The 26,789-nt window shown below is 37.7% G+C and overlaps 2 protein-coding genes across 8 annotated transcripts in view; one reads left to right on the top strand and one right to left on the bottom strand.

The window, feature by feature from the left end:
• LOC139756721 (protein SERAC1-like) lies at positions 1-26,294 on the top strand. Of its 7 annotated transcripts, none has more exons than XM_071676412.1 (15): positions 1-122; positions 1,404-1,558; positions 1,723-1,784; positions 3,477-3,529; positions 6,032-6,124; positions 6,505-6,739; positions 8,075-8,212; positions 9,070-9,233; positions 11,013-11,154; positions 12,114-12,252; positions 16,705-16,912; positions 20,906-21,065; positions 22,251-22,397; positions 24,117-24,183; positions 25,882-26,294. In XM_071676412.1, the coding sequence occupies exons 2-15, from the start codon at positions 1,491-1,493 to the stop codon at positions 25,958-25,960; spliced, it is 1,755 nt and encodes a 584-aa protein (XP_071532513.1). In that variant the 5' UTR covers positions 1-122; positions 1,404-1,490; the 3' UTR covers positions 25,961-26,294. The 7 variants fall into 7 exon arrangements, with proteins under 7 accessions (XP_071532513.1, XP_071532518.1, XP_071532519.1 ...); XM_071676417.1 differs by having other exon boundaries at positions 1,404-1,549; XM_071676414.1 differs by lacking the exon at positions 1-122 and adding an exon at positions 260-405.
• The window catches only part of AlaRS-m (alanine--tRNA ligase, mitochondrial), a 58,962-nt gene continuing 58,339 nt past the window's right edge, over positions 26,167-26,789 (bottom strand). The window contains exon 15 of the mRNA XM_071676411.1: positions 26,167-26,511. Coding sequence (XP_071532512.1) covers positions 26,311-26,511 — 201 coding nt within the window. The 3' untranslated portion in view covers positions 26,167-26,310. The remainder of the gene's footprint in view (positions 26,512-26,789) is intronic.

Below are 26,789 nucleotides of genomic sequence, written 5' to 3' on the forward strand. Positions count from 1 at the left end.
AGCGACACATTTCCATTAAAGGCCGAGGATCTGGCAACAGTGGTGGTGGAGGCCCTCAGGACGCAGGCGCGGGAGTCAGCTGATCATGGATGTAAACATTTGGCTCTCAAGCTCTTTAAGAGGTATCTTAGGGTAGTTATTTTTAAAGATGATATAACCTGTAGAAAGATGTAGTGCCTTATGACAGAATTCTAAATGATGGGTTATTATACCGTTTTAAAGTTAATTGGTTAATAGTTAATGTGAGAACCTTCGGGTCTTCTTACACAATAATTCTTAACTAGGGCCATCATCCTTTATTTCCAACTCTTCGTTTCATTGGAAATGGAGAAGAGGTGTAAAAAGAAAACATTAAGTGAGACCATAAGCAGAAGGCAAGAAGGAATTTGAATTAGGAAAGGCCAAGTAAGATGAATGAAGGAAAAAAATAGGTGATCGCTATCTTGAAATCGTATTTTTTGTTTAGTGCACCATTGTGTTTATCTCAAATATTTGTTTCGCACTTAACGATGACTACGTAATTCAGGTTATTCCTAGAAATAAACTGCTACAAACTACACTCATTTATTTGTAATATATCCGGTAAGTTGTCTCATTGAAAAGAACATGTAGCATTCAGATAGAATATATTATGATTTGATGGCCATGGAAGACCGTATGACCAATGTTAATCCTTAAAGCCAGAATGAGACATCCATAAGGAACGGATAATTAAGATATATACAGATGAGTTCTGTATCACATGTAAAGATTTGTTGCTAAAATGATGATTCCCATTTGTTAGTATAATGTCATTTGATATAAGTGCATTAGTCCATAACCCATAGTTATGGGCCTGATATTGATATTCATTAATATTATAGTTTAGAGATGGGTGCAGCAAGTGATATCACATTGATAGGCACATGATTGGGACATTTTGTACATGGATTACTTCTTAGAAACAGCATAAAGAAACTGAAACAAATTTTAATCACTTAATCAAATAGTATGGGTGATGCAGGAACAGTTATATCTTGTACGTTAACACAGTTTCTAAGGTTTTAGAAGACATGATGTTATACTTTGATATACCAGACTGCACTTAATGGTTTTAATTCTTGTTACAAGAGTTTCAAATGCTTATTTGAATTTGATTGCAGTGATGACTGAGAGTATTGTCAAGTAGGTCACATACTTTGACTATTTAGGCACAGATGTATTTTGCAGTGTCACACCAAACCTGATATAGAACAACATTAAAGCATGTTGATGAAGCAGATGATTGGAAGAGGAAAATAGATGTCTGAATATGAGCTTAAATATCAGAGTGAAATATTTAAAAATCTTCCTGTAATATTTTATTAGGATTATGTGTAAGCTTTATGAATTATGATACTTATTTTTCTTTAATTTTTTTCCAGGTTTTTGAATGAGATCATGAATGAGCCAGCAAGTTTGAAGATTCCTGTGGTAGCTTCGGGATTTCATATCCAGTGCTGAGGAGAAAAATGACTCATGTGCTTTCAGCTGTTACTGGGAAGCTGGGTGTTGCTTCTGCTTTTATCTTGTATGTATGGTATGCATTTGATTATTCCATAAGAGATCACATGAATAATTTTTCTTCTTGGTATATCTGACAAGTCAGTGCAGTCACTATATGAGATATTTTATACAGAAATCAATCTTATATCTATACCATTTCAAACTGCCTATTTATGATTTATGTGCAAAAAATTTCAGGGGGGCTGTAATTGGTAACCATCTTAGGAAGCATAAGGATTCATCAGTTTTCACAGATGCAGGTTAGTAATTTACTGTGAAGACTTGTTTTAAAACCTAAATCAGTTCTGTATTCAAATTTTGTATGTGCATGCAGAATCTTACCCAGATGTTACAGTAACTGATTTTATCACATTTCCAAGTACAAAGACCAAACAGCAACACATGAGGCATTCAAAAAAAGGTATTACTTGACAGTTTATTGTCGTATGAGGTAAATCTGGCCGCTTCATGTTAAAGAAGCAAGATTAATTTAGAAAAGGATGATGTTTGTATCATGAAATTTATTCTCAAATGCAAGTCAACTCAGAGAAGTATACTTTCCTTCTGTTTAGTATAGGCCCAGTATGCACAGTTTGACTCACGCTCGTTTTATTGTTTGGCAACAGTTTCAAGAAACATGGATTAGGTTTGACTGAAATGTGATAAGTTCCAACATAGTTGAGTGTGTGAATGAGGTACCCACAGGTTAGCACAGGCCAGGAAAATTGGAAAGGACTGCCCCACAACCAGGGCCTGAAACAGACCTCCCAAGTTCAGGACTAGTTTTAAATCGGCTTTTTTATTATCCTCTCCCTTAACTTCCCTTTTCCTTCAATATCTTATATTGTCTTCAGGTTAGGATATTTTGCTTAGTTTCCAGTGTCTTCACACTGAGTACTTTTGAAGTTTACCCATTTTTTTCACACTATATATTCCTGACTAAGGTGCTAAATCTCTCTGGTTAAACAGTTTTGTAGTTTTTCAGGAGCACATCCCAGTGCAAAGCAGGGGAAAGTTATCTATGTATCTGTATCTCTGATACCTGGGAAATGGACTGAACCAGGGTATGTGAAGCATCTGGGGTAAACCATGGAAAGGTCTGTGGGGCCTGGATGTGGATAAGGAGGTATGGTTATATTGGTCGCTGTTTCCCGCGTCAGCAAGGTAGCGCCAGGAAACAGACGAAGAATTGCCCATCCGCTCATATATACATAAACGCCCACACACGCACATATACATACACATATCGACATACACGTACATATACATGCATATACATATCGACATATACATACAGAGACATATACATATATACAATATACATATTCATACTTACTTGCCCTCACTATTCCTATCGCTACCCCACCACACAGGAAATAGCATCCCCTCCCCCCTTTTCAGCGAGGTAGCACCAGGAAAAGATAAAAAAGGCTGCATCTGTTCACAGTCAGTCTCTAGCTGTCATGTGTTATGCACCAAAACCACAGCTCCCTATCCGCACCAAAACCACAGCTCCCTATCCACATCCAGGCCCCACAGACCTTTCCATGATTTACTCCAGATGCTTCACATGCCCTGGTTCAGTCCACTGACAGCATGTCAACCCCAGTATACCACATCATTCCAATTCACTCTATTCCTTGCATGCCTTTCATCCTCCTGTATGTTCCGGCCCCAATCTCTCAAAATCTTTTTCACTTCATCCTTCCACTGTATAATGTAATCATCTCCTCAGCCCCTTTTTATGTTTCATTTAGGGCCAGGCCACATTAAGGACTTTTATTATTGACCATTGCTTTCAACATAAAGATAGTGAAAAAATCCAGATTGGTTTATCTTAGAATTAAATATCATCTTCAGTAATACTTTGCCTCATTATAGGGACAAGGGGTTCTTCTTATGTCTTGTTTTTGTCATGCATTAGTATATCATTCCACGATTATTTTTTGCAGGCAGCACACTGGAACTTACTCAAGAAGATGACGACTGGTTCATTGAAGAAAAGGTATATATTTTGGTGTCTGAATTAACTTTTTTTGTAGATCTTACTGTAGTGAATCCTCAGATTGCCTGGCAATTGATCATGAAAATTTTAGGTCAAGAACAGTTTTGGTTTAAAATGGAACTCAAATAATGCATAATTCTGTGAGCATACAAATGAAAACATAGTTTTCTGCTCAAGCAGCTGCATATTAAGAACAGTAAAAAAAAATTCAACTTTCCATAAGTTAATAATGTAACATCATGTGGTATATAATTGAAATATGATTTAACAAAGAATTCAGTTGATAACAATAAGAACCCTAGCTTGATGTTAGTGCTACATACTTATGTGGCTTAACTCCTCTTCCACCTTTCTCTTTCCCAGAGTGGAATTGAAAGTCTTATCAACTCCTCAGTTGTCTTCTATCTCCATCTATTCCTTTCCATTTGCCATGATGTTGCTTATCTCAGTCAATTTTACTGGTAATATTTTGAACACTGCTTTCATGAACTGGTGCATATGTCCTATCCTCTTAGATCTGGATCACCTTCATGTAACTGGCTTCTCATTTCCATAGTGACTGGGAAGACAAGCCATATAAGGATTGCCTTTTATAACACCTGCTTTGTATATATGTTTGTGCGTTTTCAATATTCAGCAAAGATAGCCATGATGAGGACATACTTCTTGCCTTTGCCATGTTGTCTTTTAAAAATGAAATGTGTATGAACAAGTATGCCTATTAAAAAACAAATGTGTATAGACAAGTATGCCATTCATATATGCAAGCTTCAAGCCATATGTGAAGATTAAGTTTGTGTAGTTACATGTCATTCATCATCAACATATATCTCAAGTGGGACTTAGGAAGTCATAGGGAATACGTCAGTAGTAAGATGTAAGACAGCTGATGAAAAGATATTTATTAATAAGCTATCATTGCATAGCATTTACATGTAGATTGGGATGGTTGTTTTTTAACCATATTCTTAAAGAAGTAATTAACATACCATCGTGATATACTTTTTCCATGTGTTAAAGTTGAGAGCCTTTTTTTCTCATTATTTTTTTTTTATTATTATACTTTGTCGCTGTCTCCCGCGTTTGCGAGGTAGCGCAAGGAAACAGATGAAAGAAATGGCCCAACCTCCCCCCATACACATGTATATACATACGTCCACACACGCAATTATACATACCTACACAGCTTTCCATGGTTTACCCCAGACGCTTCACATGCCTTGATTTAATCCACTGACAGCACGTCAACCCCGGTATACCACATCGCTCCAATTCACTCTATTCCTTGCCCTCCTTTCACCCTCCTGCATGTTCAGGCCCCGATCACACAAAATCTTTTTCACTCCATCTTTCCACCTCCAATTTGGTCTCCCTCTTCTCCTCGTTCCCTCCACCTCCGACACATATATCCTCTTGGTCAGTCTTTCCTCACTCATTCTCTCCATGTGCCCAAACCACTTCAAAACACCCTCTTCTGCTCTCTCAACCACGCTCTTTTTATTTCCACACATCTCTCTTACCCTTACGTTACTCACTCGATCAAACCACCTCACACCACACATTGTCCTCAAACATCTCATTTCCAGCACATCCATCCTCCTGCGCACAACTCTATCCATAGCCCACGCCTCGCAACCATACAACATTGTTGGAACCACTATTCCTTCAAACATACCCATTTTTGCTTTCCGAGATAATGTTCTCGACTTCCACACATTTTTCAAGGCCCCCAGAATTTTCGCCCCCTCCCCCACCCTATGATCCACTTCCGCTTCCATGGTTCCATCCGCTGCCAGATCCACTCCCAGATATCTAAAACACTTCACTTCCTCCAGTTTTTCTCCATTCAAACTCACCTCCCAATTGACTTGACCCTCAACCCTACTGTACCTAATGACCTTGCTCTTATTCACATTTACTCTTAAGTTTCTTCTTCCACACACTTTACCAAACTTAGTCACCAGCTTCTGCAGTTTCTCACATGAATCAGCCACCAGCGCTGTATCATCAGCGAACAACAACTGACTCACTTCCCAAGCTCTCTCATCCCCAACAGACTTCATACTTGCCCCTCTTTCCAAAACTCTTGCATTTACCTCCCTAACAACCCCATCCATAAACAAATCAAACAAACATGGAGACATCACACACCCCTGCCGCAAACCTACACTCACTGAGAACCAGTCACTTTCCTCTCTTCCTACCCGTACACATGCCCCACATCCTCGATAAAAACTTCTCACTGCTTCCAACAACTCTCCTCCCACACCACACATTCCCAACACCTTCCACAGAGCATCTCTATCAACTCTATCATATGCCTTCTCCAGATCCACAAATGCCACATACAAACCCACCTGCCCCTCTAAGCATTTCTCACATACATTCCTCAAAGCAAACACCCGATCCACACATCCTCCACCACTTCCGAAACCACACTGCTCTTCCCCAATCTGATGCTCTGTACATGCCCCCACCCTCTCATGTCTCTATATTTTCCAGCGAAGCTCCATTATTGGTAAGGTTTATCGGAGTCTGCAAACCCTTTCCGCAGATATTTCTCAAAGTGACTTCATTAGAAGATCATACACAGAGGTAAGAATTGAATGGTGGTGTTGATTATTGTCATTATTATTATTCTTTGAACTCATGGTGCATTAGAAGGGCAGTTTTTTCTTCTTTTTTGCACATGCTTATGTATTCATCTTTTTATTATTATTACTCCATTCACAGTTTAATGGAGTGAATCAGATACATTGGCCTATGACTTCCACAGTTGTATACTTTTGTTGTGAAATTACTACTATAGTCTCGATACAACCTTGTGTACCTTACAATTGCATAACCCGTTTTTCATTAGTAAAGAATTTTTGTTCCAGTTAATTGTAATCTTGACAGGATTTGATATCCTTCTCTATGTATTGTTATGACATGTATATTTACTTAAAATATTCAGAGCATTTTTTCTCCTCTAGATGGGAAAACTAATGTGTCAGCGATACCTTCAAAAACGAGGCTTGCTAGAAGAAGCCTCAGAACTTTGGCTAGAGGAATGGCTTGAATCAGCAGAATGGATAGATACTGTTGATTTTTGGACCAGATTTCCTGCTGTGCAGATGTTTTCTTCACCAACATATGCAGCGACTCTATATGCTGGAGTGAGGGCGCTGTGGTATATAAGCTGCAGCAGTAACTTCTATAAAGGGAGCTGTATGGATCTTAAGTAAATTTTGCAGCATGTAAGAATTTAGAACAATAGATATGTATTTCAGTGACATCTCTTTGTGTCCAGTATAGGGACCTCTTAATTTATGCAATAGTTATTTACTTGAAAGTGGTCATGTAAATCAAATAATGTAACCAATGGAGATTAGGGGTGTTTGTCATTAGTTAGACAGGACTGAATATTATACCAGTTAAAGACTACAGTTTACATGTACCAGGAAATATGAAATATACAATATACATACTATACAATATACATATTATAGAATGGATTCTGCAATTTTTTTTTTTTCACACTTGATTGCCATTTCAAGCATTACCAAGGAAGTGCTAGAAACAGATAAAGCATGGCCACATCTGTTCACATTCATTTTGCTGTCTTCATGTGTCAGTGTACCAAAACCACAGCTCCCTATCCAAAATCAGAGCCCTTGGTTTATCATGGATGCTTCACATTCCCTGGTTAAATCCATTGACAGCACATTGACCCCAGTATATCACATCATTCTAATTCAGTCTATCCTGTGCATTCCTTTCCCCCTCCTGCATATTCAGGCCTCAACCACTCAGAATCTTTTTCATTCTATCCTTCTACTTTCAATTTGGTCTCCCTGGTAATCTTGTTCCTTCCATTTCTGACACATATATCTTCCTTGTCAACCTTTCCTCACTCATTCTCTCCATATGTCCCAACCATTTCAGTGCTTCCTCATCAGCTCACTCAACCACACCTTTCTCTTAACCTTTCATTATTTACTTGATCAAACCATCTCACAGCACTTATTGTCTTTAAATGTTTCCTTTCCATCACATCCACCTTACTCTGCACAACATCATTAAATAGTCCCAGCCATGCCTCCGTATGATTTTGTTGGGACTACTATACTCTCAAAGATGCCCTTCTTTGGCCTCCCTGATAACGTTCTCTCCACACATTCTTCAGCACTCCCAAAACCTTCACCCCTTCGCACCATGGGTTGAGAAGTGCTGAATGGTTCCTAGGGCCACCTGACTGACTTCAGGTGACAAGCACCCACATCACCTCTTCTGACATTCATTTCTGCAACATTTGTAGCCTCAAATCTAACCTCCAGCAGAGGAGAAACATTTCTGATCAGAGATCATCATTATTTATGTAGTGCCATAAGAACTTTTGTATCAGTGCTAGAAGACTGATACTGGAGTTTTAAAGGTCTTTACTTGACAGAAATGCTACCTTGAATATTCAAAGCACAGATGATACGTTTATTTAGCATAGGTTGTGTCATGAAGTTGTTTCAGAATATTTGAATTATTGAATAATAGATTTTTCTCCTGCAGCCTTCATTGATTCTGATCTGGCTGTGACACTGAAACAAGTTGCAGAAGAAAATGATGATTTTGCAACTCCAGTTTCACTTAAGATTATTGCAAATGTTATAGCCATGAATAAAAATCATCAACTAATTCATGAAACAGGTGAGATATTTATACTGTGGTTTTGAAAATATATAGAAAAGGAGAGTATGAATATTGTATGAACAAAAGAATTTCAGTATAGGGTATTCAGAGCAGACCACTAGGCATGGTAATGTTTATAAGTGGGAAGTAAGATTTAAGTATACTTTCTTTTGACGTTCTTTTAATTCTTTCATGATAGTATCAATTAGTGACTGTAGCTGGTCATTGTACAAGTTCCCTTAGTAACATATGGCCTAAGATTATATACTTATATAAGAGGTAGTGAAAGCTGTGTGGAAGATAAATCCAGTAAGGGGGCAGGTTTGGTTGGTATTGCAATAGAATTTATGAAAAAAGACGATGACTGTGTTGTTGATTGGTTGGTAAGGATATTCATTGTATGTATAGACCACGATGAAGTTCCTGAGTATTGGCGGAATATATGCATAGTGCCATTGTACAAAGGGAAAGGGGATAAAGGTGAGTGTTCAAACTACAGAGGCATAAGTTTGTTGAGTATTCCAGGGAGGGTTTTGATTGAGAGGGTGAAGGCATATACATAGCATCAGATGGGGAAGAGCAGTTTCGTTTCAGAAGCAGTTGAGGTTGTGTGGATCAGATTTATATGGTGTGGGAGATAAGTTGCTAGAAGCGGTGAAGAGTTTTTACCAAGGATGTAAGGCATGTGTATGAATAGAAAGAGAGGATGGGGAGAAAGAATATTTCCCACGTATGTTGATATGTACATGTATGTATATATGCATGTATGGGTGTTTATGTACACAAGTTCACATCTGTTTATTTGTATCATAGACAGAAGTGTTTTTTAATATTTCCAGTTGTTCCCAACTCAAAAGCTCAAAAATTTCTTACAGGTTTGGTGGATACCCTTACACACTATGCAAATGAGAAAGAATCACAAATATTTCTTCCTGCCTGGCGAGGATTGCACAACCTGAAATTAAAAAGTAGTGAAACAAGTTACAACAATATGTACTTAGAAGGAGTTTACCCTTTTGTACTACCAGATGAAGAAAAGGTGCAGTATATGTACAATTTTAATATCAATGTTAGTTCTAAACCTCATTCTTAGATATTTGATTTTTAAATCATAGTAGCAATGGATTAATTATCCTCACCATAACTTCCAAAAGGATTACAGCATCAGATTTTCATTGGACAATATTTTCTCATATGATTTTGAATCACATGGCTTCCATATCTTGGGGTGAGTAGATTTCACATATTGCTGTGATATTACCTATATGACATTACATATATAAGTAAGCCTTCAAAGAACTGTTTTAGTTCATTTATGCAAATCCGTGACATCACATACTTAATAGCAGAGTGGACCAAGCAAAATTTATTTCAGGCACTGTTGATATGGCACATTATATTACCATACTGTTGCTGCTTCCTTACTTAAGCGCATGTTCTTCAGCTTTATTTTGTCTTAAAATTACACCTCTTTATATTTTTTCACTTTGAATGTTTTCTATCAAAAGGCCATGAAGAGCAAACAAAGTTTTCTTTATAGTAGGACTTGGTATTCATCCCAGGGCCCAACTTTAGTCCCAATGTTTGCACTCTAACCTCACAAATACAGACATCAGACCCATACATATTACACAAAGGTGAGCAGGTATTAAGAGATTAATGAGCGTAATGGTAGACTTTTGGGTACTCACTGGTAGTGATAGAACACATCAACATTGATGTTATATGGAGAGGGTGGACCACTGGTTGAAATTGGGGGAGGGTGATGAAAAGCTAGCAAGGGTGAGGCTTTTTTTTTAAAGGTGGCATTGTAAGACACCTTGTTGAGTAGTAGCTCTAGTAGGATGCTTGGATGATACCATTATGCCAGTAAGATGTAAGTAATTGCAAAAATGGGAAAGCTTTCACATACTTTCCAGCCCCATTAACCCCTTCTATGGAGATCTAGCAGTGCACGGGAAGCTGGCCACATTCATAGGTTGCAACCACAGGTCAATAAGTGTGATGATGTATATTTGTCTGTGTAAGTTGAATATAGGACATGGAGGAAGTAAGTGTTCAGTGTCTTCACAACGGAAGTTACATGTTAGGTATGACAGGTCTGTAGTATGTTGAATCTGTGTTTGTAGCGTTTTAGGTATGTTTGGTGTCTAGAATGCAGGTTAGAAAGCGTCCTTCATGTGTGTGTAAGGATTGTAATTTCAGATAGGTGTACGTCATATGAGGAAGAATTTAAGACTTGATTAGGATGGCAGTTGTTTAATGCTCTTTGAGTTTTTACTATGTATATGTGTTTATTTACTACCATGTTTGTTGGAACAGGGACCATCTGTGAGCATAGATTGCTAAAGAGAGGAGCAATTGCAAGTTTTTTGTTTCTGCTTGGAGGGTAGTGGTTTGTTATAATGTGGTTTGGGTGTTAGGGTTCTATGGCTCTTGCAAAGAACTGAGTGCTAACTATTTTGAAGTGAGATTATATTGGGAATTATTTTTGTTTTCTTACACCGATGACGAGTTTTGTGGTTGCTAGGCAGACTGATTGTTCTGAGGTCCTTCTGTTGTATGGATTGCAGTTGTGTCTTTACTTTTAATGTTGTGGATGACCAGTGGCCTTTGTTGTCATTCCTAGCGCTACCTCCCGCGCATGCAGGGGAGGGAGTTGTCATTTCATGTGTGGCGGGTGGCGACGGGAATGAATAAAGGCAGCAAGTATTAATTATGTACATGTGTATATATGTATATGTCTGTGTTGCAGTGTTTATAAGTAAACATTATTGTACTGGAAAAGTTACAAAGTTTTTGTTTTTATTCCATATAGGCTCCTGTGTTAGATATTATTCTGGTCCATGGCATCAAAGGAGGAGCAGCATGGACATGGCGCCAGCATGATGTAGAGAAACATAGGCCTCTCATATCCCAGGAGCAACGCAGGAAGATTTTCAGTAGACTGAATAGTAATGGTATGGTTTTCATTTCAAAGACTAGATTACCAGCCCACCACTACTAGTAACCACCATTACTCATATGACCACCATTACTATCAATTCATCAGCCTCACTTCTACCATCCACTTCTATTCCCACTGCTTTTTCACTACCACCAGTCAACGACCACCATCACCTTTGACATAAAACCAAACTTCCACTGCACTATCAACACCATCACCCCTCCATCAATACTACCACTGCCAACAGTAGCATCAACGTCTCACCATCATTTCTAGTTACATCAATCCAACATCACCACAGTGCTGAAAAGCCATGAAATTATTATCGTTTTCAGCGAAGTGAATAGCATTAATTCTTCTCTACTTTGCAGAGTTTTTTCCCAAACTCGTACGTGACATAAAGAGAATATTTAGATTATACTACTTCTGCCTAACTTTGGATAACTGCCTTGGTTTTTTAAACCAGGACCCTGCTTAGAGTGTCCCCATACAGTACTAAATGTTTATAGAGCTCTTTATCTCTGACAAAATTTTAAAATAAAACTAAAAAGATGAAGCACTTCAGACCCATAATGTTTAGAAAAAGGTATGCAAACATTAGTACTGAAAATTGTCAAGGAAAAGTATCACTTGATTTCCCAGTTAGGCCATCCAGAGAATGAATAGTCTCTACATTGTTATAATAACCCTCATTAGAACTGATCTGATTAAAACTTCATTCTCAGAGAATGCATCCTGAACACTAAACAGGGTCCTTGCATATCATTCATACTTTCATTTGGTAATGGCTGGAATCTTGTTCATTTATTTTAAGAATATCATTGTATGTTTTCTATAGATTCAAGTATAAAGCCTTCTGGTCCACTAGTTGTTACCCAGAACTGGCAAGGTTGTACTTGTTGGGAGAATAAGTGTAGGATATTGCACAGAGAAAATGGTGATAGTAGTAGTTATGTGTTAATGTTCTTTCAGATGTAGATGAATTTTACACTTGTTGCTGGCCATTCGACTGGTTGGTACCATCACTTGACATGCCAGTCAGAATAATTGCAGTTAACTACTCTGCTGGATGGTGGAGTTGGGATAGTCAGTGTCCTGCTGAGAGTAAGGGGTAATTATAAGCATTGATTTCACATAATGATAATGGAACGTAAAAGTAACTTTTCAAAAAAACTTTTTGTGAACAAAGCAGCTAAGTTATTTTTGTGAATGTGGTAGTCATCCCTTTCATTGTCTTGCACCCTTGGCATTGTTTATTGGTCTACTAAAATCCCTCACAGATATTTGGTTTCTCATATTGTAACTTATTTGTATAGTTGTGTATGAATATATTTCATAAGACGCAACGATTTGAGGAATCTCTTCTCTGAAATTTTGGTTTGCTTTTGATATGTTTTCTCTTGATGTGTTTTATGAAAAAGTTCTTTCCTACTCTCAATATCAGGTATCTATAAATGAAACTCTTAGTACAGTACCCTTTGTTGCAAAGGGGGATCTTGAATGACTTCCAACAGAGATTATTAATATTTCTGTCATGACTTAACTGTTAAAACATTTAAAGCATGGAAACACCAGCAAAATCTTCTCCAAATGATTTGTTTTCTCTACTTTTTCTCATGTAGTGCATGACAAGAAGCAGTATTTGGGTCATTTGTCCATTGAATTTGTATATTTTTTAGCATTTGAATCACTTTATCTAGACTTGGATTTTTTTTTCAGATTTTTACTGCAGTTAGATCCAGTTTGGGAAATCTGATTTTTAGCCATTGTTGATGTGGATTTTGGAAATATCAATCATGTGCAATAATTCTTTTTCTGTGGGGCATAGGGTACAGAGGATAGATAGCAAAGATTATTCCATACTGTGTATGTAAGATGAGAAATAACTTTCTTTTGGTATAGGCACATGGAAAATGTGAATTTCAAGTAAAAAGAATAGGGATGTTTATTGTCATATTGTCATATTAAGACTAATTGTTACCAGAGGAAGAAATTTCTGAAATTGAAAGATTTTAATGGTAACTAAATTGCATGTTCATAAAAAGTGCATAAAGATTTATGGTTTTATGGCAGGATGTGCTTGCTCTGATTAAATGGTTAACTTGTACATGTAAATAGAATGAATAAGAGAAGAGAAGGTCATATGAGGGTATGCATCCCATCTATCAGTCATTTTGCAAGTACAGTATCATTCCTATGCAGTATTGCAGGGTGCCTTCTGCCGGATCTCAGAACACAGCACTGTAAAATTTCAAATTCATTTACACCCACTTGACACATTCCATCGTGGTTACTAATTAGGAAGGGAAGATTTAAAATGAACTTAACGGAAGTATTGGTATAATTTTTTGATGGTAGCTGATACAGCATGGGCAATAGAGGCACTAATCAAGGCCATCCCACTAATGCTATATATTATATATACATATAGAAATAGTGCAAATGACTAGGAGATGTTTAAAAGAAAGAGGCAGGAGGTGGAGAGAAAGGTGCAAGAGGTGGAAAAGAGGGCAAATGAGGGTTGGGGTGAGAGAGTATCATTAAATTTTAGGGAGAATTAAAAGATGTTTTGGAAGGAGGTAAATAAAGTGCGTAAGATAAGAGAACAAATGGGAACATTGGTGAAGGGGCCAATGGGGAGGTAATAACAAGTAGTGGTGAAGTGAGAAGGAGACGGAGTGACTATTTTGAAGGTTTGTTAAATGTGTGTGATGATAGAGTGGCAGATATTGGGTGCTTTAGTCAAGGTGGTGTGCGAAGTGAGAGGGTTAGGGAGAATGGTTTGGTAACCAGAGAGGAGGTAGTGAAAACTTTGTGGAAGATGAAAGCCAGCAAGGCGGCGGGTTTGAATGGTATTGCTGTGGAGTTTATTAAAAAAGGGGGTGACTGTGTTGTTGACTGGTTGGTGAGAATGTTCAGTGTATGTATGGTTCTTGGTGAAGTGCCTGAGAATTGGCGGAATGCATGCATAGTGCCATTGTATGAAGGCAGAGGGGATAAAGGTGAGTGTTCATATTACAGAGGTATAAGTTTGTTGAGTATTCCTGGGAAATTATATGGGAGGACATTGATTGAGAGGATGAAGGCATGTTCAGAGCATCAGATTGGGGAAGAGTAGTGTGGTTTCAGAAGTGGTAGAGGATGTGTGGATCAGGTGTATGCTTTGAAGAATGTATGTGAGAAATACTTAGAAAAACAGATGGATTTGTATGTAGCATTTATGGCTCTGGAAAAGGCGTATGATAAAGTTGATAGAGGTGCTCTCTGGAAGGTATTAAGAGTATATGGTGTGGGAAGTAAGTTGCTAGAAGCAGTGAAAAGTTTTTATCGAGGATGTAAGGCATGTGTATGAGTAGGAAGAGAGGAAAGTGATTGGTTCCCAGTGAATGTTGGTTTGAGGCAGGGGTGAATGATGTCTCCATGGTTGTTTAATTTGTTTATGGTTGGTGTTTTTAGGGAGGTGAATGCATGATTTTTGGAGAGAGGGGTAAGTATGCAGTCTGTTGTGGATGAGAGGGCATGGGAAGTGAATCAGTTTTTGTTCACTGATGATACAGCACTGGTGGCTGATTCAGGTGAGAAACTGCAGAAGCTGGTGACTGAGTTTGGTAAAGTGTGTGAAAGAAGAAAGCTGAGAGTAGATGTGAATAAGAGCAAGGTTATTAGGTTCAGTAGGGTTGAGGGACAAGTAAATTGGGAGGTAAGTTTGAATGGAGAAAAACTGGTGGAAGTGAAGTGTTTTAGATATCTGGGAGTGGATTTAGCTGCAGATGGAACCATGGAACTGGAATTGAGTCAGAGGGTGGGGGAGGGGACGAAGGTTCTGGGAGCGTTGAAGAATATGAGGAAGGTGAGAACGTTATCTCAGAGAGCAAAAATGGGTCTGTTTGAAGGAATAGTGGTTCCAACAGTTTTGTATGGTTGCAAGGTATGGGCTATAGATAGGGTTGTGCAGAGGAGGGTGGTTGTGTTGGAAATGAGATGTTTGAGGACAATGTGTGGTGTGAGGTGGTTTGATCAAATAAGTAATGAAAGGGTAAGAGAGAGGTGTGGTAATAAAAAGAGTGTGGTTGAGAGAGCAGAAGAGGGTGTATTGAAATGGTTTGGTCACATGAAGAGAATGAGTGAGGAAAGATTGACAAAGAGGATATATATATCAGAGGTGGAGGGAACGAGGATAAGTGGGAGACCAAATTGAAGGTGGAAGGATAGAATGAAAAAGATTTTGAGTGATCGGGGCCTGAACATACAGGAGGGTGAAAGGCGTGCAAGGAATGGAGTGAATTGGAACGATGTGGTATACCGGGGTCGACTTGCTGTCATTGGATTAAACCAGGGCTTGTGAAGCGTTTGGGGTAAACCATGGAAAGTTATATGGGGCCTTGATGTGGAAAGGGAGCTGTGGTTTCGGTGCATTTCACATGACAGCTAGAGACTGAATGTGAACGAATGTGGCCTTTGTTGTCTTTTCCTAGCACTACCTAGCACACGGTTGGGGGGAGTTGGGTGCCATTTCATGTGTGGCGGGATGGCGATGGGAATGGATGAAGGCAGCAGGCATGAATATGTACATGTGTATATATATGTATATGGCTGTGTATGTATATATATGTTTAAGTTGAAATGTATAGGTATGTATGTGTGCGTGTGTGGGCATTTACGTATATACATGTGCATGTGGGTGGGTTGGGCCATTCTTTCGTCTGTTTCCTTGTGCTACCTCGCTAACTTGGGAAACGGCGACAAAGTGTGATAAATAATGAATAAATATATATTCATTGGGAGTGGTGGCTGGAAATTCTCCCCTCCTGTTTTTACTTTTCCAAAAGAAGGAACGAAAAAGAGGGCAAAATGAGGATTTTGTCCTCTAAGGCTAAGTCCTCTGTTCTTGATGCTACCTACACTAACACGGGATTGAAAAAGAAAAAACATTTATTCATTATACTTGATCGCAGTTTCCGGCATCAGCAAGGTAGCACCAGGAAACAGACAAAGAACGGCCCATCCACTTATATGCAAGTTAATGACCATAACCCATATACATTCATATACATATCAGTATATACACATATACATACACATACACAGACATATACATATATGTTTCTGCCCCACAGGAAACAGCATTGCCACATTCTAGCCTGAGTCAGGTACTCATTTTATCGACCAACCTTTAGGGATGGATGAACAGCTGAGTTGACTGTGGACCAAATCCCTCAACTAGGATGTGAACCTATGCACTCAATCCTGGGTGGTTCATGAATGTGTCATAGTCAGAAATGCTAACCGCTGCACAATGGAGGTCTGTAAGTTGATAAAATAAAAGACTGTGCAAAGATTTGATATTCATGTGGAAAAAATGGATGTGAAATGTTTATGATATCTGTGCTGTAAGTAGGTGTTAGGATAGACTGTAACTGAAATGAAGTGATAATGAGAGGAAGTATGAAAAAGGAGAGTAAGGAGTGTAAGAAGTTGTCTGTATTTTATGAGTAACTTTCTCTTTTAACCAGTTTTTAGGAAGGTATGTGAAATTAGTGAATATATATGTTATCTCTTTCAGAAAATCCCTTGCAAGGCACAGTGAAGACTTGGCTTTCATCTTGAAAACAGCTGGGGTTGGTGAACGACCAATCATATGGATAACACATTCAATGGGTGGTCTTCTAGTTAAGTACATGCTGATGGCTGACTCCAAGGACAAAGTACAAATGGACAATACTGTTGCTGCACAAGGGTTCAGTGAAGAAACAATATCTTCTCAAAACAATGTAAGAAAACAGATTCTGTATGTAATGCAGTGCAGTAGCATTAGATTGTGGAAAGTATTTTCTGAAACAAATTTGAATAAATACAAACATTTGAATGCACGAACATCGAAGTTATACATGATGTAGGTACAATTTTATATGAAAGTCAGATTGGAGAATGTAGAATGCTTCTTCAGATCTATTTTTTAAGTGAATCAGCATTAGATTTAAAAGTCAGCATCTACATGTTGCTCAGATATTGCTTTGGATTGTAAATCACATGATGAACCCCCTGATTATCATATAGGGATATCCAGCTCTGCAGATAACCAACTCAGAAAATGCTCAATAGGGATTTTTTTTATACATATTTGTTGTTTCCTGCTATGATTAGATAGCATAAGGAACAATTGAGTGGTCCTGAGGAAGAATGCTTGAAGGTCCTTACTCTGATTCTATATATGGAAAGTAATTATACAAGAGGGAAGGATTTCAGCCTCCCAGCTCCTATCCCTTTTAGTCGGCATTTACAACATAATGGAAATACGTTGGTAGTATTCTTTCTTCCTCATCCCCAAGGATGGTTGGTGATTTTGATCGTTACTAAATCATGACATTATTTCTGCATAAGATTACTGTGCTAGTGAAAGGTAGACTAAATTTGCCCCAGTCTGTGCAGATATCAAAACTGAAACCACTAGTTCAGTCAGTTTATGGAGGTGGCTGTTTTTCTTAGCACGTGGTTCTGGCTGCTCTGACTTATTACTTTATGGTAGAATTTTGTTTCGCATAGTGCTTTTTTCATTAATATTACAATTTATAGTCAGTTGCAGTTATGTCATGATTTCCTTATATCAGAACATGGACTGGTGTGGCTTGTTTTGGCTGATCTGTGGATGACTTCTTGATTTCCGGTATTAAATTGTTTCTGTTGTGATATTCCTTTCCTGGTCATATTTTTCATCTTTTTTTGCTTTGGTGTTATTCCAGATTTTTTTTGTAGAAATTGTGCAATATCAGGTTATTGCTTTTCATATAATGTTTGAATTTTGAGATGATAGTAAGGTCAATGGTTATTCATTTTTTAGCATGATTTTGTATGAAAGTCTTCTTTAGAGGGGTAAATGCATGTGTAAGAATGGATGGAGAATTGAGCTAAAGTTTCAGTATACATGTGGATGTGAGGCAGGGCTGCATGATGTCACTGTGGCTTTTTTAACATATAAATGGATGGAGTGCTAAGAGAGATATGGATGATACTGTGCTGTTTGATGAAAGTGAAGAGCAGTTGCAAAAGATTGTAAATGTGTTTTATAGTGTGTAAGTGCAGGTGATTGAAGGTGATTAAAGTAATGGTGTTTGAAAGGGAACATTGAAAGTATAGAATTTGCAAAGCCCTGTAGAGTGAGAGAAGAAAGTGTACTAAACTGTAATAGATACTGGGGAGAAAGGTTAGAAGAGGATACATAATCTAAATATTTGGGAGCTATCTTGGGTAAGGTGATATGCAATTAGAGACAAGGGAGAGAGCAGTACAGGGTAGAAGTCACTGTGTCTCATAATAAAATAATGAAGGGTAGAGGTGTAAGTATGGAAACAAAGGAAGGATTAAGGGACAACATAGTTCTCCTGACTATGGACATGAGATGAGCTTAATTATCCAGGCTGTGGTTATGAGTTATTTGATAGGAGCATGTGGTATAGTGAGATGGAGTGAAGAAAAAAATAAGAGGGTGTATGAGAGATTTGGTATGGCAGGGAATGAATTGTGGGGTAGAGTGGGTTAAACATGCTACTTTGAGATGGAATGAGCATGTGGAAAGAATGCAAGTCAGGGGGTTCACATGGAGATTGTATGAGAGAAAGACCCCCTGTGACATGAGGAAATAGGATGGAAGAGTACTGTAGGGAGAGAAATTGTGGAATAATGTGTGGGATACTGTATGCAAAAGAGGTATGTAAGGACATGGATTAGAGGAGACTCTTTTGCCATTGGCCACCCCTTTGATGAGAGTTCCCTTAGGGAATGGGCATCAGAGATATGGATAAGTTGATAGAAGTTTGCAAGTTCATTCAAGTGCCTTGCTGTGACAGTTCATTTTATTTTATTTATAGGAATATTCCTTGTTTTACATAGTTTTTCTCAATAATAGTGATGATTATACCTTTAAATTTTTTGTAGATTTTGATCTTATCTGGAATTTGTGTTTGTTTTGATATTCCTATATTTTTTTCATATTCACTGATTCTTTTGATTGTTGAATAGTCCAGTTGACCATCACCCGCTGAGATATCACTTTGTATCTTACAATTTGCGTAATATTGTCAAATGTTATAGAATAATTTCTTTTTATTATTATTTTTTTTTTTTTTATTATACTTTGTCGCTGTCTCCCACGTTTGCGAGGTAGCACAAGGAAACAGACGAAAGAAATGGCCCAACCCCCCCCCCATACACATGTATATACATACGTCCACACACGCAAATATACATACCTACACAGCTTTCCATGGTTTACCCCAGACGCTTCACATGCCCTGCTTCAATCCACTGACAGCACGTCAACCCCGGTATACCACATCGCTCCAATTCACTCTATTCCTTGCCCTCCTTTCACCCTCCTGCATGTTCAGGCCCCGATCACACAAAATCTTTTTCACTCCATCTTTCCACCTCCAATTTGGTCTCCCTCTTCTCCTTGTTCCCTCCACCTCCGACACATATATCCTCTTGGTCAATCTTTCCTCACTCATCCTCTCCATGTGCCCAAACCACTTCAAAACACCCTCTTCTGCTCTCTCAACCACGCTCTTTTTATTTCCACACATCTCTCTTACCCTTATATCTTGGCATTTTTACTTTGTAAAGTATGGAGAGAGGAGTTACAAGACTCTGCTTGCATGTAGTTACACCATAAGTAAAAGATAACCTTTGGCAAGGTTTTAGCATTTTCAGTGGATAAAAGGAGTCCCATTTCCCCACTACTGTTGCTAGCACAGCCATGAAGCTGCAGGAATTTCATTAAAGGGGCCTTAAGGTTATGTAATTAAGAGTGGAATTGATGTAAGAAATACAAGTGCCATATGGGACTTCACTTCATAATTTGATAGGATTACCTGTATGGTCTTTTAATCTTATTTTGGCAGTCTTTTTATATAGAAAATTTGCAAGAATTATTGTAAAGCTAATCAGTAGTTGCAGATGAAGCAGTATGTATTTTAGTTCCTCATTTTAGACTTGACCAAAGGACTTGATTACATTCCACAGGACTGTGTTTTGTTGTACCTGTTTGGCCATTGCTCTTGCTTTCTTTTTATATTAATGCTATTGCTACGAGGATACTTATGTTTGGGTAGAATCCAAATCATCTTTTTTCATGTAAGTTGTTTCTCATGTGAGCACTAAAGATGCATTTCAGTATTTTTTATATACTGTGAATTTCTGTCTCTGTATATCTCTGACACCCATTTCCTTTGGGAACTCCCTCGAGGGGGTGGCCACAGCAAAAGAATCTCCGTAACTAGTGAAATTGGAAGATAATTTGCTTCTGAAATTGGTACTTTTTGAGATTCGGGCATGTGTGATATTGGCCTCTCTGAATTTGTGTCAGAATACATGAGAGTTAAGAGAGACATTAAATATGTATGTTAAGTGTTTATGGTTGTATGAGATGCATTTTGTAATATTTCTGTTTTAATCTTGCTTTGACTAGGATTTTTTTTTTTTTTTAGCTTACATATGATTCCTTTGAATTGACTGAAAGATATTGATCTTGTTATGTATTCATTCTCTCTGAAATATGCAGTCTGTTATGTTACACAGTGAGTAGATTACTGTGAGAGCAGTGAGGCAGAGAGACTGTCATCTAAATGTGGTTTTTCTTATTCAGTTGCCTGCAGTAATTTGATGTCTCTCCACAATTATTGCTGTAATCTCGGTAAGATAGGGAGCTATTCTGCTCTCAGTTCACTCTTTTCTGAGCTCATTAAAGATTGTTTCAATTTCTTTAACAGGATAGTCTGCACATAAGTGACAGAAATCTTGCAAGCCAGACAGTAGCCACCGTCTTCTTCAGTGTTCCTCACCATGGCTCTCCCCTAGCCACATCTGTTACAAATGGGATGCTTCGCTTATTGTTAAGACCAACAAGAGAAGTATTTGAAATGAGAACAGGTAAATTCTATACTTTGAAGACCATCTAGTGCACTCATATTGATGTTTTTGTTGATTGTTCACTGAAAAATACTTTTGCTTGTGACATGGAAGTACGAGTAACCGATCTGTGTCTTGCTGTAAGCCTCTTCTTGCATAAGAAATATTTTAAGTTGAAGAAAAATTTAGATTATGTGGAGTATCAACTGTTATTCTGCAACTTTTACTCCACCTAATGATTATGACCTTTCTGTCATGTACTAACTGTACAAAGTGTACATTGCTCTAAAGAAAGGTTTCTGATTTTCCTAGTTGACTGGAGTGCTCTTTTACTATCCTCAGACAACTAATTTGTGTTGGCTGGTTTAGCATGACTACCAGAAATTCAGAAGAAAAGTGACAGGGAGGTAGACTTGAACTACAGGTAGAGTGACTCAAACATGGTGTACAGGATACTGGAGAAAATAATCAAGAACCAGGTAGAACTTTTCTTGAGTGCCAAAAACTACTTAAATGAGAGACATCATGGCATCAGAATGAGTTGATTTACAACAGATCTCTTGCATGTTAGTGAAAAAATAGGCAACTTTTGGAAAAATAATAGGTGGGTGGCTTGTATAATTGTGCTCGACAGACCTTTGATAGTCCTCCATATAAGATTGACAGAGAAGCTAGTTTTCCAAGGAGGTGTCATTGGGGATTACTTTTTGCATTAATAGCCACCTTGCTGACATGGGAAACAGCGATCAAGTATGATGGAAAAAAAAATTTTCTTGTTCACCATTTCCCGCATTAGCAAGGTAGCTTCAAGAACAGAGGACATAGCCTTAGAAGAAAAAATCCCCACTTGACCCCCTTTTCTGTACCTTCTTTTGGAAAGATGTTAGTTCATTTTGTCACATCTTCATCACCTTACATTTACTTGGTTTGAACTTCATCAGCCAGGTGTCTTACTACAGCTGAAGCCTGTTTAGTTTTCTGTTGTGATTTCCAGAGTCTTGTATGTGTGCACTTTTTTAAAACATTAGCTCTCAGATTAGTTTAGAACCTTAAGGATTATAAAAATATGATAAGAGAATAATACTATGTCATTTTGATATAATGAGCCATTAATTAATCCATTGCTACCATAACCTAGTGTGTTGAGGATTAGAATTAATAAACATAGGTACTAAGTCTTAAACAAAATATTTATTGCTCTTTCAGACAATCCAACCTTAAATCTCCTCCATCAATCATTTGTCAATCTGGTGGAAGCACAGAGTATAGCTGTTCTTACACTTAATGAATCAGAGCCAGTGCAGCACAAATCTACAGGATACAGTTTGTACTTTGTTCCATCATCACATGGAGGTAAGATAATGCTACTCTCCCTGATGTATATATAAGCAGTATTTAATTTTCTTTCTTCCTTGCTCCCCTTTCGTTCTTTCTTTCTGTCTTTTTATTTCTTTGTTGCTTCGTTCCTTCTTTTTCCAGTGATGCTGCTGCAGCCAGGCCACACCAATGGCTTAAGTGTCTCAAGTATTTCTATGACCCTACCTCATTATTACTGTTAGTCGTAGTGATGGCATTAAATCTGGCCTATCGAATATTAGTTCAGAAATAGAAAATCATGAAAAAAGGCACCCTCTGCTTTGGTTACTCTCCTTCTCCCCATTTTTTGTGATCAATTAAGACCTATCATGTTTAGAAAAAGGCCTGTAAATGATAATACTGGAAATGTGACTTGAAGTGTTGATAAAAATTATCACTTTGGCTATTAAAATTCAAGTGATAAGGTGAGTTGAGGCAGAGGAGCTTGCAGAAGAATCCGTAGAAAATACCATAAAACACACAGAACTTTGCACAGTGAATAAGTCATATGATTACTTCTAATAAAGAAATCCTCCATGGTTACACTAATTCTTATGAAAATGATTGAAGTTTTTGTGCAGAACAAGGACTGCTAGCAGTATTTTTTGTTATACATATTCATTAAGCATACCTCTGAATGCCTGTTTGCATAGGTTGATTTATGATGTTTCTGAAGAGGGCTTGGTTGCTTATTTATGCTGTGAAGGACTTAGTCATGCTTGTATATGCTAGAATATAAACACCTTATTTTTGCTGTTGTATGACAGTAGTCAGTCACTCTTTTAAGTAAAGTGCACTGTGGAACAGGTAAGTAACAGTTTGTGCACATGGCTGTTTCAATGCAAAATAATCATGTGAATGTAGGTATTACAAGCCATACAATCTCATTTTATTCAAACTTAGCCCTCACTTCTAACCTCATACATTATTGCATATGGCTGATTGGTAGAACCCTAACCATGTATGCCATACAATCTAAATTTTCCTGTCAACATTTGAAGGAACTAATGGTTCCTTTATATGTGCTAGATGTCACATGTAATCACTTACTACCATACAGAAATATCCAAAAGCAGAGAAAACCATGAAGAGAGGATGGGGCATGCACACCCATTCTAGGTCCCAGCCCAAGTACACATTGTAAACAAACAAGATTTTGTGGGATTTATATGACAATAACAACCAGTTATACATATTAGGAGACTGTAAGGATTTTTTTTCATACATATTCACCATTTCCCATGTTAGCAAGGTAGTGTCAAGAGCATAGGAGTTATGTTAGATATAATATTAGGGGAAGACTCATTCTTCAAGCAAACAGAGAACAGTGTATCTAGAGGATGATTCACAAGTCACAGACTATGTTGTTGAGTTAAATGGCTGCAGTGTGCCAAGTCTAATGCCAGATTTCAAATATCTGTAATACACTTGGTTTAAATGGCTGATTGTTTAAAAGGCCTATATAGTTCCTCTTGATATTTTAAATATTGGTAATATTGCTCAGACTGAGGGAAACAGCTTTATTAATGCAGTTAAGATTGAATCACTCCCATAAGTTAGCAAAATAAATAATTGTAGTTCAGATGCTTTGAAGAGGAAATTTTTATATAACCCCTCAATGTTTCTTTCTGCGGTATCATTACCCTTGCTAATTGGGCCACTTAATCTAGTACCTTGTCATGAATAATTTTAAATCCAATTCCTTTTTTGTTACAGATCCAGGAATTGGAATATTTCATGAAGTTGATGCAACCCATCTTGATATTTGTAAGCCACTGAACAGGTGAGTTTTCTGTTCATCCAACAATATCTCTATCAGTCTAATCTCACCTTACCCTCCTGTCCCACGATCCCCTTCTATGAGGCTCCCACAGCACTCAAGAAGCCAACCATGTCCACTGGATTGGACCATTTGTCAAGAAGTGTGATAATGTGTGTCTTTGTAGGTTGAGCACAGGGCAACTGGTGAGTAACTATTCAGTGTGAAAATTGCATCTCGGCTTTGAGGGACCTTGTGATATGTTGAATTGGTGTTTGTAAAACTGTAGAGTTGGGTGGTGTTCAGAACACTGAGAAGAAAGCATAACTCATATTTCCTTGGGTAGTATGGTTTGAAATGGGCAGATGTCTGGTAGAATGATATTTACAACATTCCAAAAAAGCTCATTGGAAGCGTCCTTTGATCCCTTCAATTAAGATACTCTTCCATCCATGAAGGAGTCTTCCCCTTATTCCTGCCTAGTGATCCAGCATCTTAATCATCCTCCCATGTGGTACAATGTCAGATGCCTTCTGGCAGTCCAAATAAAAACAATCCATCAGCCTTCTCTTTGGTCTAAAACAGAGTTCACTCTCATAGAAATCTGAGGTTCCTTACATATGACCGTCTCCTGAAACTGTTTTATACTTTTGCTTAGGTAATTTCATTCCTGCAATAGGTCTCCCATTTGTTTTTTATTATTTTTTTCCAGTACCATGAAAGAGAGGTCAGTCTATGAGAGGAAAGATGATGCGTTTGACAAAGTAGTCCCTATGGTGCTGAACGGGTGTATGTCGTGATTTTACATGCAAAAATGCAAAGAGTGGATGTTCTGGAAATGAAATTCTTGAAGTCAGTATGTGGTGTGAGGAGGGTTAATTGTTTTTTAAGGAATAACTATGTGAGAGAGATGTAGATGTAAGCAGAATATGATAGAGAGACCTGAACAGGGTGGGCTGAAATGATATGGATATATGAAAAGGATGTGTAAAGAAGACTGACTCAGTGAATATATGGGTCACAAGTGGAAGGAGCAAGGGGTAAGGGTAGACTGAAAAGAAGATGATTGTATGCAGAGAAAGAAACTCTTGAGTTATTGAGGCCTGAACACATGAGGGTGCTAGGCATGCATGAGATAGAGTGAATTTGAGCAATGTAGTATAAAGGGTGTGAGATGCAATTTGTAGCCTGAGTGAGGCCATATGAATTGGTCAGAGGAAACCATTGAAAGGTTTATGTGGCTTGGTTGTGGATAGATGGCTGTGATTTTGGTGCATTTTAAATGACAGGGAGAGAGTGGATGTAAGCAAATGAGACTGTTCCCGTGTGTTCCTGGCATTACCTTGCCATGCAGGAAATGGCAAACAAGTATAAACAAAATTAGACAAATCTATATGCTTGAGCTGCAAAATTTATTTATAGTGAACCACCCAGCAAACAAACTGGTTGGCTTTCTAATTTATCACTTACTTTATTTTGAAATTCTCGTAAATGAGCTAATATTATGCATGGAAAGGTTCTAGGGCTGGGAGAGAGTTACCTGAGTACTCCTTATCATTGCTTGTGCAGAGGTAATAGTTATGGCATATTGTGTTTAGACTAAGCTACACCTTCTGACTTAGAAAGTTAGTTCCCTGTAGTGTTTGAATATATACAGAGATGTTGGTCCATAGAATTCTTGTTGATGATCATAGCATGACATTAAGTATTCTTGTATTACAGAAAGGCTGACTCCTATGAGAAAGTTGTCTCCTTTGTACAAGCTGCCCTTAGAAAGTTATGCAGTAATGCTTGTAAATAAAGATTTGAAAAGTATTGGTTAGCAGTTAGAAAACTATTTATTTTAAGCATTACAGTTTTTTTTATTTTCCAAGAAAAGATGAGTTATGGTATACACATTGAGTGATTTTAATAATATATATACATCAGTACAAAAAATAACACATAATTAACCTTCAGGGAAAATGAATATATATATACTTAAATATTTCATATTGACAGTACATGGAATATTATTTCTGTATTTATAGTATGATTTATATTATACAAATATACATGCTTAGCTTGTATGTAAATGGATTATTTTATGGTTATCTAAATAGAACCGATAAAGAAATAAAGGGATAAATGATCAACTATTTTCGCACCCACTTAATATTTCTCAATGTAATATTTAGAGGCTTCAAGTGCTTCTTTCAGCTTGTTTTCTATATTTCTAAGGTCTACTTTGTGACTTCGAAAATTGCATACCAGGAGAGGATTCTGACCTCTTGGTGCTGCCACTTTGCCACCCAAAATTTTGCTTACAGAAGACATCCATGCAGTGGCTGAAGCCCCGCCGGACATCATTTCCTGAAAAATTAGTACAGCCATTTTTCACTAATACCACAGCAATTGAAAATATTGTCAGTGCATGTAATTTGAAATTTGAAAAAAAAAGGACACAAGTACAATATAATCACTTATGGAAATGTACATAACTTCCATCCACAGAGATTGCTTACAGTTTATGCATAGTATTGCCAGGAGCCTAGTTTCAAACCACTGTAAACAACGGTAACTTATCAGGAGTCAGGATTATATTACAAACAATCAGTTACCTCATATTCCTTTACCCAGACACTCTTAGT

Source organism: Panulirus ornatus, chromosome 23 (genome assembly GCF_036320965.1).
Source record: "Panulirus ornatus isolate Po-2019 chromosome 23, ASM3632096v1, whole genome shotgun sequence".
Taxonomy (NCBI): Eukaryota; Metazoa; Arthropoda; class Malacostraca; order Decapoda; family Palinuridae; genus Panulirus; species Panulirus ornatus.

Bases quoted from the DNA above. Each gene is read 5' to 3' on its own strand.
- LOC139756721 (XM_071676412.1), top strand. From the start codon at position 1,491: ATGACTCATGTGCTTTCAGCTGTTACTGGGAAGCTGGGTGTTGCTTCT. The intron at 21,066-22,250 runs GTAAATTCTATA...TTGCTCTTTCAG, and splicing joins AGTATTTGAAATGAGAACAG to ACAATCCAACCTTAAATCTC. The intron at 24,184-25,881 runs GTGAGTTTTCTG...CTTGTATTACAG, and splicing joins ATTTGTAAGCCACTGAACAG to AAAGGCTGACTCCTATGAGA.